This window comes from Elaeis guineensis, chromosome 16, assembly GCF_000442705.2.
Source record: "Elaeis guineensis isolate ETL-2024a chromosome 16, EG11, whole genome shotgun sequence".
Classification (NCBI taxonomy): domain Eukaryota; kingdom Viridiplantae; phylum Streptophyta; class Magnoliopsida; order Arecales; family Arecaceae; genus Elaeis; species Elaeis guineensis.
In genome coordinates this window covers 25243542-25259813 of record NC_026008.2, presented here as the reverse complement: position 1 = coordinate 25259813, position 16272 = coordinate 25243542, and the positions used below count along the sequence as shown (strand labels likewise).

The window sequence follows — 16272 nt, the reverse complement described above, 5'->3', positions numbered from 1 at the left end:
ATGAAAGAAGGAAAAAGACATCGGAGGAGAAAATTCTTAGAAATGAAATGTACTTTATTTCATTACAAAGTCTTTTGTTACAATATTTTTCACAGAGGATGAAGACAAAACAAAAGATAAAAGTACATAAAGTCAAGGAATAGAAGAGGCTTCAGCATTGATGATCACTATCATAGGCGTCAAAACATAAACTAACTCACTACTATGTAGATAGCGTGAGTCGAGATCATATCTATAAAAATCATGTTAATTACATTTGAGGGATTGAGATTTAAGTTAAAAGCAGGATAAAGATTGATTAAAGACTAATAATTGAAAGAGCAAATAAATTAAGACTAATTAAGATTGGTATCAAGTATGAGGATGGATTTTCAGAATCTCAATTGCTTTCTTGTTAGACAGTTAGTATCCTTCGTAACATGCATTGGTTTGGTATCTAATCAATAAAGATATAACCTATTTTAGAGAGCATGGTCTGTACTCTTGGATTACAGCCCATCCCTTAAAGTTATAGACTAGTCAAAATTACTTAGATACAAAAGATAAGAAATTCTATCTAAATATAATCTATCCCAAGAGCATGAAACATATCCATAGATCACGGCTTGTCCCAAGGGTCATAAACTATTCCAGATAAAAATCTTAAGTAAGAAAAATAAGGATATAAAGATAAATGCAAGCAAAATAGATCTTTATTGCATATTAAGAGAGAAATATAAAAAATTTGAAAAGAAAGCACACCATCAAAATAAGATTATAGTAATTTTCTGAGATGTGATGACCAGTCGGTCATAGGGATGCTTCTCGCTAAATCCTTCATCTTGAAATTTTGAGGACATCATTCCAACAGCTTGAAAAAGGAATCAAGAGCCGAAGGAGAGATTTTTGTAGAGAAAAAGAGGGCTTTAGGTTGGTTGTTTAGAGGTTTGGAGATGGAAGAGGTAGCGTGTGATGGATTGTGGAGGCTTTTGGATATTCGGATAGCTAGACTAGATAAGGCATGGAAAAAAATGGTGGAGATGTGGAGAATGGTGGTGGCCAGCTCGTTATTTATGGCATGAAAGGATAAAATATTCGATCTTTCCAACCGTACATTGGTGCCCCCCTTTTAAAGGTAGTGAGAAGCATCTGTACTGCATCAAAACCTGCTGACTTCCGCATTGCTGATTAATCTTGAAATTTTTTTGATCAATGAATGGTAGGGAAAAATGATCCTTTCTTGTAGCCGCATTTAATTTTCTGTAATCAATACAAACTCTCCATCCAGTTTGGACTCTAGTCGGCACTAACTCATTTGCTTCATTTTGGACCACTGTTATCCTAGACTTTTTAGGCACTACTTGAATTGGGCTAACCCATGAACTATCTAAAATAGGATAGATAATTCCATTGTCTAGTAACTTGAAAATTTCTTTCTTCACTACCTCCTTCATAGCTAGGTTAAGATTTCTTTGGGGGTCTCTGATTGGCTTGGCTTCCTCCTCTAAATAAATTCGATGTTGGACAATTGAAAGACTGATCCCTTTGATGTCAGCCATGGTCTAGCCTATGGCTTCCTTATTTTCTTTGAGGATAGCTAAAAGTTTCTCTTCTTGAGTTTGATCTAGGTCTGATGCGATAATTACGGGTAGAGTTGCTGATGGACCTAGATATGCATATTTGAGATGCTGAGGGAGTGTTTTGAATTCTAGTTTAGGTGCTTCCTCAATCGATGGCTTGTGTATAGGTTCATCCATCCTCACAAGTGGTTCGACAGGTGGTTGCCATTGTGGATGAACTCTCTGATTACTAGATGGAGATATTTCATAAGCTATTTTAATTTCTTGATTTGATTAGAGATTACAGTCAAAATCTTCTTCTCCTAGGTCAATGGTCTCATAGATCTCATCCTGAATTAGATTTACATCAACGAATTGGTCCCTTTTTTTTTCAAGATTGAAAATATTAAGATCAATGGTCATATTTCTAAATGAGAGTTTCATGAGTCCATTGCGATAATTGATTAGGACGTTGGTGGTCGCTAAGAATGGTCTTCCTAAGATTATTGGAATGTGACCTTTTGGATTAATCACAGGTTTAGTCTCGAGGATCATAAAATCCACAGGATAAATAAAATTACTTACCTTGATTAACACATCTTCCACGACTCCTTTGGGGACCCTCACTGATTGATCTGCCAATTGCAATATAATTTCTGTAGGCTTTAATTCTCCTATCCTCAATTTTTCATAGACCGAATACGGTAGGATATTCACACTAGCTCCTAAGTCTAATAAAGCCCTGTCAATGATGGTTTCCTCAATAACACAAGAGATTGTAGGAGATCTTGGATCTTTATACTTGACAGGCATGTGGCTTGATAGATATGAGCTTACATTAGCCGCCAAGAAGGCTTTCTTAGGAACGTTGGTGGTCTTCTTCTTTGAGCATAGGTCTTTGAGAAATTTGGCATATGTGGAAACTTGTTGGATCATATCTAATAGAGGGATATTCACTTTAACTTGTTTAAACATCTCTAAGATTTGATTCATATGGGCTGAGTATTTGTTGGTCCTAAGTCTATTTGGAAAAGGAGCTACAGAATTGGTGGGTGATGTCTCGAATTGCTTAATCCTGATATGGATTCTTCCAGTGGCTTGGGTGGTTTGTTAATCTCTATTGACTCCTTAGACTTATCTGGATCCTCCAACTCGGTCTGATCAATTACTTGCTCATGAGGTGGTTTAAATAATGATTTATTTTGATCTTCAGGTGTACCGACATAGTTGTCTACTTATTTTCCAGACCTTAAAGTATGAATTGCATTTAATTGGTTGATCTGGGCTCCTTATTGTGGTCCTTGATTGTTCTGGGTCTTAGGATTAGCCTCGAATTGACTCGGTAGTTTATCTTTTTCTCTTTCACTTACAGCCGTGGCTAATTGACCTAATTGCATCTCTAAACGGGTAATAGCCTGGATGTTGGAAGTTAGAAGCTGGCCTGTGGTCTGCATGAAGTTGTTTAGTGTAGTGTTGGTGCTAGCAGATGATTTTGCTAGGATTTTCAGACTCTTTTCTAGTGAGTTAAGCTTTTGATCATAGCTAAAACCTGATGGGGTATTTGATGATTGAGTGGATCTGGGGTTGGGTTGAGTGAAAGCAGGTCTAATTGAGTTTGACCCTTGTGACCAAAAAAAATTGGGATGGTTCCTTCATCCTGGATTGTATGTTGGTACGTAGGGGTCATTTGTGGATCTTTGATAGGCTGCGTTTACCTGTGCTACTTCGTTCTCGACTGGACCCATCAAGAAAGGACATCCTTCCATCGTGTGGTCTATGGCATTACACCCATTGCAAGTTGTTGTTGCAACGTGGTTCACTTGGGTATGTTCCTTGAGTTTTAGAGCCTCTATCCTATGGATCAAATATGCGAATTTAGCCTCTTCAGCTAGGGAAGGTTGAACTTGATATACACCCCCTTTGGAAGGTGTGTGTCTGTCGAATTCTCTAGTAATCTTCCATTGTAGGCTCTTTTCTGCTGGGTCCTCCAAAAATTACCAGGCTTCTATGGGTTCTTTATTCATGAATTGACCCTGACACATTGATTCTAACATGGTTCTTGAGTTTGGATCTAGTTCTTCATAAATGATTTGGCACAGCCTCCAAGTTTCTATTCCATGATGTGGGTATTGACTCAAAAGATTCTTAAAATGATCAAAGCACTTCCAAAAAAACTCATCTGGTAATTGATAAAATTGATTAATTTCATTCTTAAATTTGGCAGTCTTATGGTGTGGAAAAAAATTTTTTAGGAACACTCTAACAAAACCCTCCCATGATGCAATGGATTGATTAGGAAGACTGTATAACCATTTTTTGGCACTATCCTTGAGGGCAAAGTTGATCAACCTAAGTTTTACAGCATCCTCAGTGAGTTGTTGAAGCCGCATCGTGGCACATACTTCCTCAAATTCTCTCATAAAAAAATATGCATCCTTGATTCCGGTGAATTTGGGAAGCATGTTTATGATTTGAGGTTTAATTTCAAAATTGGCATCAGTTTATGGCAGTCGAATACATGAGGGCTGGGCTGTCTTAGCTAGATAGCAAAGGTCTTTCAAGATCTTAGGTTTATGTTCGGGTTCACCCATGGTGGGCTTAAGGTCTACTGGACTCAATGTAAAGTTTGGATCTATTCTCACTAATCGACCAGATAACCTTGTCCACGAAGAAATTTGAGAATTTTCAATTATTTTTGCAATTTTTTTTATTATTTTTTATTATTTTTTTTAAAAAGAGAAAAGAATTCTAAAGATGGGAGTTTAAGAAGTCCTAAATCTAGAGACGATAGAGGAGCATTTTAATTAGGGTTAATATTTGTAGGTTAGTAGTCACGTTACTCAATCAATCCTAGCTAAGGGTAACCCTAGATTTAGACAGCTCCTAACTTGTTAAGGTTGCCTTTGAGCATTCCAGGTAAAAGACTAGCCACTCAACTAGCCAGGTAAGTGTAAGGTCGGTGGGGGTCCCCCCGTTGCTTTCCTTAGACACCAACTGAGTTGGCCAGGTAAGTGAACGGAACCAATTAAATAACTACTTTCCTTCAGGATGTAGTCCTTGAACCACTTTTCTAGACACCAGTCAAATTGACTAACCCTAACCCGATCTTACTCTTAGGATCCCTTGTCCTATTGAGCTCGAAAGTCCCTAGGGGCCAACGTCTAATTGATTTTAAATTAAGGTTTAGGTCAATGCAATATGTAGGATGGTAGTTTGTAGGCCAAGGAAGGGTGATGAAATCCCCACTTTATCTTGTTTAGGGTTTGTGCCCTTAAGATGTTTTATGGATTTATGTAATGCAAGAAGAAAAGATGACCAGATTTGATAGTTAGTTAAGAGTAAATTGATTTATTTTATTTTTTAGGTTTTGTGATTAAGTATCTAATTCCTTGAGTAGATTATGTGGTGTCAATGTAAATTTTTTTTTTAAATAATCATGCCTAGATCCCCGACAACAGCATCAAAATTTGATCGCTGTCGTAGGTGGTCAAGAATAAAAACCAACTCAAACTATATAGATAAGGTGAGTAGGGATCGTTTCTACGGAGATCTAGGATGATTATCTTTTTCTTTTAAGAAGAAATAAAAAGAGAATTGATTGTAGAAGGATTAACAAGAAATAGAATAGAAAAAAAAATCAAAAGTATAAATTAAATTATGAAAAAAAATAATTCAGAGAAATAATCTAGGAATTCTGAATCCACCATGCAAAGAGATTTATTTTCTTTTTTTTTCTATATTATAATATTTAATTCTTATAATTATGGTATTAGTATAGTTTATCTCTAAGGGATACGAACTGTATCAGTAGATCACAACTCGTTCTGTTAGAGTATAAACTATCTAAATTCAATTACAAGATCTAAGATTCAATCTAACATACCACGATCTATCTCTTCAAAGCACGTACCGAATCTAGGGATCACGGCACGTCAATAGAGGATATAGGCTGTGTAGGCTGGATCAATACCTCAAAAAAAAAATAAAAAGATATGAAATAAAAGCATAATTTTATTGTATAAAAATTAAATATAAAAAAAAATAAAAATCCATTTACAGACTTCATCATATTCCTGGATTGAAGGGATTTAGCCACGCATCAAGCTCTCTAGCTCCATAATCTCCTAATATTTGATCCCTAAAGCTCTTTGAATTTTTTCTCTATTTTTTTCCTTGCTTTTTCTCTGATTTTTTTTTCTCCTTTTTAGCTTATTCCCGAACCCCCTATTTATAGGTAATTTTTTCATATTTTTCTGATCACAAAAGGAGTCCTAAAACCCTTAGAAAATGTATTAAACTTCTAAAATTTTTTTTGGCCGTCGGATCAAGCTTGGACTGCCCAAATCAGCTCAAAAATCAGAGTTATAATCCTTATCAGGGTCGGATCAAATGTCAGCCATCCGATCTGGGTTCTGATGAAGTTCTAGCCGTCGGATTGCGCAAAAGAGTCCTTAACACAGTCGGGAGCGATAACAGCCATTGGATCGCGTGATGGATTGCTTCTGGACTGTCGGATCGCACAAAAGAGTCCTATTCAAAGTCGGCAACGAGTCTGAACCGTCGGATCTGGGTCGGATTAAATCTCAGCCGTTGGATCGCACCCAGGATCTTTCTCTTGCTGTGAGCCGCGCTTGTGGACCGCGTAACTATTCCTGTGGACCGCGTCCTGACTCTGTGGACCGACCGACCGGTCCACCGTGCACCGGAGGTAATATTTTTTATTTTTTTAGGATATTTTAGCTCCATTTTCGCTCCGATTTTCACCTGAAAAATTAGAAAAAATATACATTAAATTTTTTAAAAATTTTTCTTCATTTTGGTGCTTAAATTGCTCAATTAAATTAACATCTATTTTTTTATAAATATATCTAATTTCATATTTTTTTCAAAATCACTTATTTTTTTAGAAAAATTCAATAAATTCATGAAATTAGGATTTTTAAGAAGATGTTAGCACCATAAATTACCAAAAATACCTTCAATAAATGTAAAAATATACCACTTATCATACTTTCTAACTTGAACTTTGCTCGTCCTCGAGTAAAGAAAGAATTTAGATTTAAGTACCATTTAACTTAAAGTCTCAAATTTTACCAAATAATTTTAAAAAGGCCACTGATGTTCAGTAGAGTGTAAATGAAGTATGTCATTGGAATATTAATACTAGTCAATATAAGAGTTAAACTAAGAATACTAAACATTTTCTGAACTTTTCTAAATTATCGCTACCTTAATCTCCAAATTATTAACCTTCATCTGGACAAGTATATTATTACTTCTGTCTTTCATTTATTAATTTTTTTTTTTAATATTGTACCGCTGTTGAATGTTTAAACTCCTTAAGCTTTCTGTTTGATCCATGTAGCGAGTTTTCAATCAATGCTCCCAAATCAGATGACTTTAAGATACTAAATATAGAATATCCCTCGGATCTCTTTTTTTAAGATTAACTCCAATAGCACCCGCTTTCCATGTTCGTGCCTGCTTGCCCGATGTTTAAATCCTACGTGAAGAACAACCCAACAGTCTTACGTCTGTTTCCGTGTGAAGCAGCATCCCATCGTGCATTTAAACCGCACATGCTCCCGCATTAGAAACGTTTGCCGCATTCATGCCTCGGGCCCGCACACCAGCTACCGCATCCCAGACTTCTTTCCGTGTCCACGCATCTCACGAAGCTGTGCACGTCCCTTTCTTTTCCCTTGCGGATTGCTCATAGCACCCGTGAAAGCCATGCGCCCACTTCCTCTATTTCAAGCCAAATTTCTCAGCATCCAAACTGCATGGGGCCCATGCTTTCTTTTCCTTTTAAAACATCTCCTTGCCTTATTCTTTTGTAAGCCTGCTGGACCCTTCATTCCTCCTTCACGTGTGCATCCTCTTCTTTTTGTGCCCCGCACGTTGGTGCACCCATCCTTGGTGTCTAGCCCATGAGTCGCATAGCTTCAACCCAAAAGCCTGCAAAATAAACTAGAAAGTATTAAATTTTTAATAAATAAAAAGTAATTAAATAAAATTATATATTTTTAGTAACTTAAGTATTTATCACATCCTCCAACTTGAACTTTACTCATCCTCGAGTAAAATAGATAAATCAACAATATACACCGACGCATCATTGAATTAAAAGTTATCCTAGGCAGTTTTAAAATCAGTTGATATCTGACTAGACCATCAAAGAGGTACTTCATTGGATTATCAATTTTATCTATTCAATGGTTAAGTGAAGTCCATAAAAATTTCTATGAAGTCCATAAAAATTTCTAGAACTTTTCTTTTGCCAACTTTCCACCTCACTCTTTAAGTCCTCTAACTTGCTATGGGCTTAGTGTAGTGTCTTCTTGCAGTTTAGTTTTCTTTTTAAGAAAATAATTTTACGTATATAGTCAGTATAATGTCCTAATCCCTTAAGCTTTCTATTTGATCCTTATAATCAGTTTTAGGCCAATGACTCCCAAATCAGTTAACTTTAGAATATTAGATGTAGAGTATCTCTCAAGCTTATTAACTCGAGTCAAAAAGATTACGAGTTAAGATTGGTTCTACAAAAGATTTCTTTATATTCTCATCTTTTGACGTGAACCCTAATACTTACTTAGGTGAAGGGATCTAGTTCCTTAATAAGAGATGCTAAAAATCTAATTTATTAATTTAAATAAACTTTAAGGTAGATTTTATGCATACTTTGACCTTTTCACTTATACCCCCATGAAGTAGATTCTTCATTGAGATCATTAGGTAGAAGGTTCTGAAATCACTTCAAAATTTATTCTGATTTAAATCCTACTATTTATTGAGCTTTCTTAATAATTTATCCCTCAATATCTCTAAAATTATCTAAACCGTTAATCATTCATCAATTAGAATATCCGATTAACTTCAAATCGAGACAAAATTTGGTACACAAAATTGATTATGGTCATTCTTAAGGACTTGATTAATTTAATTATTTTCTCCCCCAATTTTATTTCCATTATGCCCAATGGAGAAGAGAAAAATAAAAATACTCACCAAGGAGGGATACCATCTGATTTATTGTTGTTTGTAGATTTTTTCTTGTACTCCATCAGATTCTTGTTGGATGTTGATAATGTGCTCTCCCCAATTAGTCGTCTTTAATAGATTCCTACAAAATAGAAATTAGATAATTTAAAAAATAAAATACTGGATTGTCTTCCAACAAGTGTTAAGTTTATGGTCTTCAATTAGACCAAGCCAAAGTTCATGGTGATTCAAAGATCGATTTAACCAGATCCATCAACTTGATTTGCTCTCCATCCCTTATACCATCCACATAATGTTTCATTCTCTGCCTATTAACCTCAAAAGTATTTTTCTGCTTTAGATCTTTAAGTTCTACAGTTCCGTGGGGAAAAATTTGGGTCACAATAAATGGCCATCCCAATGTGAGCGAAGTGTACTAGGGAGGAGTCTTAATTTAGAAGTAAAGAACCATACTTTTTGATTAGGTTCGAATGTTTTTCTTGAAATGATTTTATCATAGTAAGCTTTGGTTCAAGCCTTATAGATTGTAGCACTCTCGTATGCCTAATTGTGTAACTCCTCTAATTCATTTAATTGAAGTCTCCTTTTCAACTTCATATTTTTCATATCAAAGTTAAATTTTCTTATTGTCCAATACACGTGATGTTTGAATTCTACCGATGGATGGCAAAGTTTCAAAAATAAGCCAATAAGGAGACATTCCTATAGGGATCTTGGAAGCAGTACGGTAAGCCCACAGTGCATCATCTAATCTCTCAAATCAATCTTTTCGATCGACCCTAACCATTTTCTCTAATATCTTCTTTATTTTTCTATTAGAGGCTTCTACTTGTCCACTGGTCTGGGAGTGATATGGGATGGCTATCCTATGTGTTATTCCGTATTTCCTCATTAAAGCTTCAAAATGCCTATTCGTGAAGTGCATACCCCCATCACTGATTATGGCCCTAGGACAACTGAACCAACTTATAATATTTCTTTGAATAAACCTTATTACCACCTTATGATCATTGGTTCATGCTGCCATGGCTTCTACCTACTTAAAAATATAATGTACTGCCACCAATATATACTCATAACCATCAGAGGAAGGAAAAGGGCCTATAAAGTTGATTCTCCAAATATCAAAAATTTTAACTACTAAAATAGAGAACAGGGGCATCATATCTTTCCTCAAAATATTCTCTGTTTGTTGACATCTCAAATAATTACAGAAAAAATCATGATCATTCTTAAATAGTGTTGGCCAGTAAAATTCACTCTACAGCACTTTTGCTGTAGTTTTCTTTCCACTAAAATATCTCCTATAGGCTAATAAGTGGCAAAAGGTCAGAATACTTTAAACTTCACACTTAGAGACACATCACCGGATAATTTGATCTGGGTAAATTTTCAACAACTCTGGTTTTTCTCAAAAATAATGTTTTACTTGGGTAAAGAATCTATTTTTGTCTTGCTAGGTCCAGTAGGATGGAACTTATCCTATCACCAAATAGTTAACTATATGTGCAAATCAGAAAAAAATATTAAAGAATGCTGGAAAGAGTTATTCATCAGAAAACCTATCTTTAATGATTTTATTATTGTATTCTACCAAGGTCCTTGAGATATGATATGCTACCACATTTTGGGAACCCTTTTTATCCAAAATTTTCAGATCAAATTCTTGCAACAAAAGGACCAATCTAATCAGTCTAGGCTTTGTATCCTTCTTGGATAGCAGATGTTTCAATGTGACATGATCAAAATAAACTATGACCTTGGAGCCCAAAAGGTATGACCTAAATTTATCTAGGGCAAACACAACTACAAGCAATTCTTTCTCGATTGTGGTGTAGTTCAATTGAGCATCTGAGAGAGTTTTGCTTGCATAGTAAGTCATATGTGGTTCCTTATTGAATTTTTATCCTAAAACTGCCCCTACCGCATAATCAGAAGCATCACACATAATTTCGAATGCTAGGGTCCAATCTGATGATTTGATAATCGGTGCAGTAGTCAATGCTGTTTTTAGTATATTATAGGTGATTAAGCAATCTTCATTAAAATCAAAAAAAAAAATTTAGCTAAAAGATTACACAAAGATCATGAAATTTTGCTAAAGTCCTTAATAAAGCACCTATAAAATCATGCGTGTCCTAAGAAGGATCATACTTGCCTAACTGAGGTTGGGGGTGGCAGTTTTAAGATTATTTCAACTTTAGCTTTGTCTACTTTGATCCTCCACTCAGATACAATGTGTTCGAGCATAATTTCCTCATGAATCATGAAATAGCTCTTTTTTCAGCTAAACAGTAGATTCATCTCCACACATCTTTTAAGTACTTTAGTTAAATTTTGAAGACAGTCATCAAAAGTAGGGTCAAAAATATAAAAGTCATCCATAAAAACTTTTAAAAATATATCAACCATGTCAAAAAAGATAGCCATAATGCACCACTAAAAAGTGGCTAGTGCATTGCACAGTCCAAAAGATATTCTTTGAAAGGCAAAAGTACCATAAAGGCACGTAAAGGTGATTTTCTCTTGATCTTCTGGGAATACAAGCACCTGATTGTATCCTAAATATCCATCCAGGAAGAAAAAATAACTCTGACCCACTAACCGTTCTAAGATTTGGTCAATGAAAGATAGTGGGAAGTGGTCTTTCTTAGTCACGGTATTACATCACCTGTAGTCCATACATACTCACCAGCCAGTTGTTGTGTGAGTGGATAACAACTTACCTTTCTCATTTTCTACCACAGTGATACCTAACTCTTTTGGTACCATCTAGGTTAGGCCGACCCATTTACTATCAAAAATTGGATAGATAATGCCTGCATCTAACCATTTTATTATCTCTTTCTTTACTACCTCCTACATGTTTGGATTTAATCTACATTGTATGTCCCTATGTGGTTTGGCCTCAGCCTCGCAATGAATATGATGTATGCTAACAGAAGGATCAATGCCTTTCAAATCAGCAATTGTCCACCCTATGACCTCTTTGTGCTCTTTGAGCACACCTATAAGTTAGTTTTCCTGATCAATAGTTAGGTTGGAGAAAATGATTACTAGCAGGGTCTTATTGGACCAGAGAAATGAATATTTCAATGTATCAGGAATAGGCTTTAACTTTAGGATAGATGGAGCTCTTAGGGATGGTACTAGAGGGCTTGATCGGATTGATACTTGTTCATACTTTACAGTCCAAGGAGGAGTGGTGCTAAAATTGGGTGGCTCTGAAAGTGTATTTACTGCTTTAGTGTACTCATCAATATCGAAATCATCCACTCCAAAATGTGCTAAGCATGCCTGTAAAGGATCTGGGTCGAGCAATGTAGGGGTTTTGTCTTCTAAAACTTTCTCTAGTAAATTGATCTCATCATGGTCAAAAGTGGGTGATCCTTGAGCCACATTAAAAATATTCAACCTTAGCTTCTTATTTCTGAAAGACACATCTATAATCCCAAGTTTATGCAAGCATCGGCAGTCGCCAGGAAGGATCTATCTAGGATGATAGATATTTGATTGGAGTTGCTATCAGATTTCATATCTAGTACCAGAAAGTCTACAAGAAAGTAAAATTCATTTACCTTAACCAACACATCTTCCAACATTCCATATGGTACCTTAATTGATCAATCTGCTAATTGTAGGGTTACCATCATGGGTTTCAATTCTCAAAATTTGAATAGGTCATAGACAGAGCTCAGGAGAAGGTTAACACTCGCACCCAAATCTAATAATGCTTTCTTAATCGTTAGGTCCTCTATGACATAGGGTATTATTGGGGTTCCAAGATCCTTAAGTTTGGATGGGGTTAGTTGTTGAAAGATTGAGCTAGCTTATTCAGTCAAATGGACCTTCTTTGGTGTGCATGCCTTAGTTCTTCATTTCTATATGCACAGATCTTTTAAAAATTTAGCATAGGTTGGGACCTGTTTAATAGCATCAAGAAGGGGTAAATTTATTGAGACTTGTTTAAATAGTTCAAGCATTTCATTCACTTTCATGCCCTTCTTGTTGAGAGGCAAAGGAGATTCTAAAGTACTTGGGATTGGGGCCTTAGGTGCAAGTGCTAGGTCAGTAGGTTCTTCCCTCTCTACAATTTTTTTTTTCTGGCTCAGCCAGCATTAGTTGTTCTAGTTGTTGGATTATCTCAGGCTGATTTATGATTTTTCCACTTCTAAGGGTAATGATAGACTTAGCATGTGCAAGAAAAGTCTCTGGGCCAATAGAGCTTTCAGCCATATACTGCCCTTTTGGGTTACCTTCCTCCTACTAAAAGTAGTGGCTAGTTGATCTATTTGGGTCTCTAGCTTGGCTATTGATTGAGTATAGAAGTAGAGGAGTTGGGTGTTCATCTTGAGCCCTTTCAGTGCTTGCAACACTTTCTCCTCAAAGATAGTGTTTGAAAAAGGTTATAGGTTCTGTGCATGTTATGGATATGGAGCCGGTTTATAGACTCCCTCAGAATAACTTGGTCTTGGCATTGGGGGCCTAGCAACAGGTTGTTGGGCCCAAGAAAAATTGGGATGATTTCTCCAACCTGGATTATAGGTGTTAGAGTAAGGGTTATGTCCTGATCTAAATAGTATGAGCAAAATTCGAACATATGGAACAAACATCTATCAAAGGTGTAGGTGGGGTGCTGGTGGGTACTACTTGCAGCAATCGATCTAATTTTTGAGATAATTCATCCATTCTACTATGGATATTCATTGAACTTCCAATTTCATAAATCCCACATGTTTAGGTCAAGTCATGGGAAGGTCTTTTCTGGCAGCAGACATGTGGTGCGGTGAATTTTCACTCAATATTTTAAAAAGCTATCAGGCTTCATGCTTGTTTTTTAGCATGAAGGTTCCATCACAGGAGGAATCAACCATTTGCTAGTGCTTCTCTGACAGACCATCATAGAAGCACTGGACTAATTACCATTTGGGTATAGTATAGCAGGGGCATTTCCTAATCAGTTTTTTCAATCTCTGCCAAATCTCATGAAACATCTCCCCATCCAACTAGAAAAAACTAGTTATGGCCTTACGGATTTGATTAGTCTTTCCTATTGGAAAGTACTTTTTGAAGAATTTTTTCTTAAGTTGATCTCAAGTTCAAATTATTATGGTATCTAAAGAGTTCAACGAATATTTGGCTTTGTGCTTCAATGAAAAAGGAAACAATTTCAGCCTGAAAGCATTGTTAAAGAAATTTTGGATTTTAACTATTGAGCATATTTTCAAAAATTCATCAAGATATTTGTATGGATCTTCATTGGCAAGTCCATAAAAAGATGGGAGTATTTGTATAATACTAGACTTGATTTCATACTGTACGGCCTCAACTAGAGGCATCTGAATGCAAGGAGAGTAGGTATATGTTGAAGGAGTAAAGTACTCCTTCAACTACCTAGATGGATCATTCTTCTGATTTTGGTCCATATTTCTACATTTGTTGGCTCTAAGGATTTTTTCTATTTCTGGATCAAAAGATTAGATTTTTGATCGTAATGATCTACGATCAAGCATACACTCTATAATTATACCTTAGAGCAAATACAGAAATTTTCAATTTTTATAGAATTTTTTTTAGAAGTGAGAGAAGAGTAAAAGAAGTCCAAAGAGAAGAGCCTAAGAGTCCTTAATCCAAGAAAAGAGAAGAGTTAAGTTTTTTTTTGATTTGTCAAACACTTACTCAAGCAAACATCTATCCTAGGTTATCCTAAATCTAGACAGCTCCTAACTACCAAGGTTACCTTAGAGCCCTCTAAGTCAAAAATCAACTAGCTAACTAGCCAAATAAGGATAACATCGGGAAGGTTCTCCATGCTTTCACAATTAATCTAATTAAGTAACCACTTTTTTTCAAGCTCTTATCCCTAAACCCCTTTTCTAGACACCAGTCAACTAGCCAATTCTGATCCGGTCTAACTTTTCCACAAGCCTTGTCCTAGTAAGCTAGAACACCTTAGTGGTCAATGTTTAATTAATTTTATGTTAGGCTTGGATATGCAAGATAAAGATTATGGTTTGTGGGCGAAAGAGAGGTGATGAAATCTTCACCTTATCTAATTAATGGGTTAGCCCTTAGAATATGTTATGACTATGCAATGCAGCAAACCAAGATGTCTAAGCTTGTAATTAGCACACACTCAAGTTTAGTTTGTTTTTGTTTGTAAGTTTTGTGGTTAGGTCTCTAGTTCCCTAAATGGCTTCTAAGATGTCAATGTAGAGATTTTTTATTGATTTTGCAGGAATGTAAGTTTGACTAAGTAAACTAGGTAAGTTAGAAAGCACTAAAAACTAAAAATAGACTAAGAATAAAAGGCAGAAAGCAAAAAAAGAAAATAAATTTCTTTTTGATTTTTTTTAGACTCAAAAATAACTATACCATGATCTCCGATAATGATGCCAAAATTTGATCGCTGTCAGAGATGTCAAAAATAAACTAACTCACTACGGTGTAGATAGCGTGAGTTAAGATCATATCTATAGGGATCGTGTTCATTGCATTTAAGGGATTGAGATTTAAGTTAAAAGTAGAATAAAAATTGATTAAAGACTAGTAATTGAAAGAGCAAATAAATTAAGACTAATTAAGATTGGTCTCAAGTATGAGGATGGATTCTTAGGATCTCAACTACTTTCTTGTTAGACAGTTGGTACCCTTCTTAACATACTTTGGATTGGTATCTAATCAATAAAGATATAACATATCTTAGAGAGCACGATCCGTATCCTTGGATCACGGCCCATCTCTTAAAGTTATAGGCTAGTCAAAATTACTTAGATACAAAAAATAAAAAATTTTATCTAAATATAATCTATCTCAAGAGCATGAACCGTACCCGTAGATCATGACTTATCTCAAGAGTCATAAACTATTTCAGATAAAAGTTCTTATGCAAGAAAAATAAAGACATAAAGATAAATACAAGCAAAACAGATCTTTATTGCATATTAAGAGAGAAGTATAAAAAAATTGAAAAGAAAGCACACGGTCAGATTAAGATTACAACAATTTTCTGAGACGTGATGATTAGCTGGCTATGGGGATTCTTCTCGCTGAATTCTTCATCCTGAAACTCTGAGGGCTTCCTTCCAAGAGCTTGAAAAAAGGATCAAGAGCCGGAGAAGAGCTTTTTGCGGAGAAGAAGAGGGCTTTAGGTTGGTTGTTTAAAGGTTTGAAGATGGAAGAGGAGGTGGCGTGTGATGGATTGTGGAGGCTTTTAGGTGTTTGGATGGCTAGGCTAGATGAAGTGTGGAGAAAGATGGTGGAGGCATGGAGAATGGTGGTGGATGGCTCATTGTTTATGACATGAAAGAATAAAATATTCAGTCCTCTCAACCGTGCGTTGCTGCCCCCTTTTAAAGGCAATGAGAAGCGTCTGTACCGCATCAAAACCTGCTGACTTCCGCATTACTTCAAACTCCAATAGCACCCACTTTCCACATTTGCACCGGCTTGCCCAGGCATTTAAATCCCACGTGAAGAAACAACCCAACAGCCTCGCTTCTATTTCTGCATAAAGCAGCATCCCATCACGCGTTTAAACCGCGCGCGCTCCTACATTTGAAATGCTTGCCATGTTCAGGCCTCCGGCCTGTACACCAGCTTCCATATCCTAAGCTTCTTTCTGTGTCCATGCATCTCATGAAGCTGTGCACGTCCCTTTCTTTTCCCTTGCGGACCGCGGGACCACTGCTCACAGCACCCGTACAAGCCATATGCCCACTTCCTCTAT

General features: G+C 36.1%; 1 protein-coding gene across 1 annotated transcript in view; it reads right to left on the bottom strand.

Annotated features, from left to right (window-relative positions):
• LOC105059300 (probable methyltransferase PMT21) overlaps positions 1-16065 on the bottom strand; it is a 33207-nt gene extending 17142 nt beyond the window's left edge. The window contains exon 1 of the mRNA XM_073249801.1: positions 15922-16065. Coding sequence (XP_073105902.1) covers positions 15922-16065 — 144 coding nt within the window. The remainder of the gene's footprint in view (positions 1-15921) is intronic.
• Positions 16066-16272: the final 207 nt, after the last annotated feature.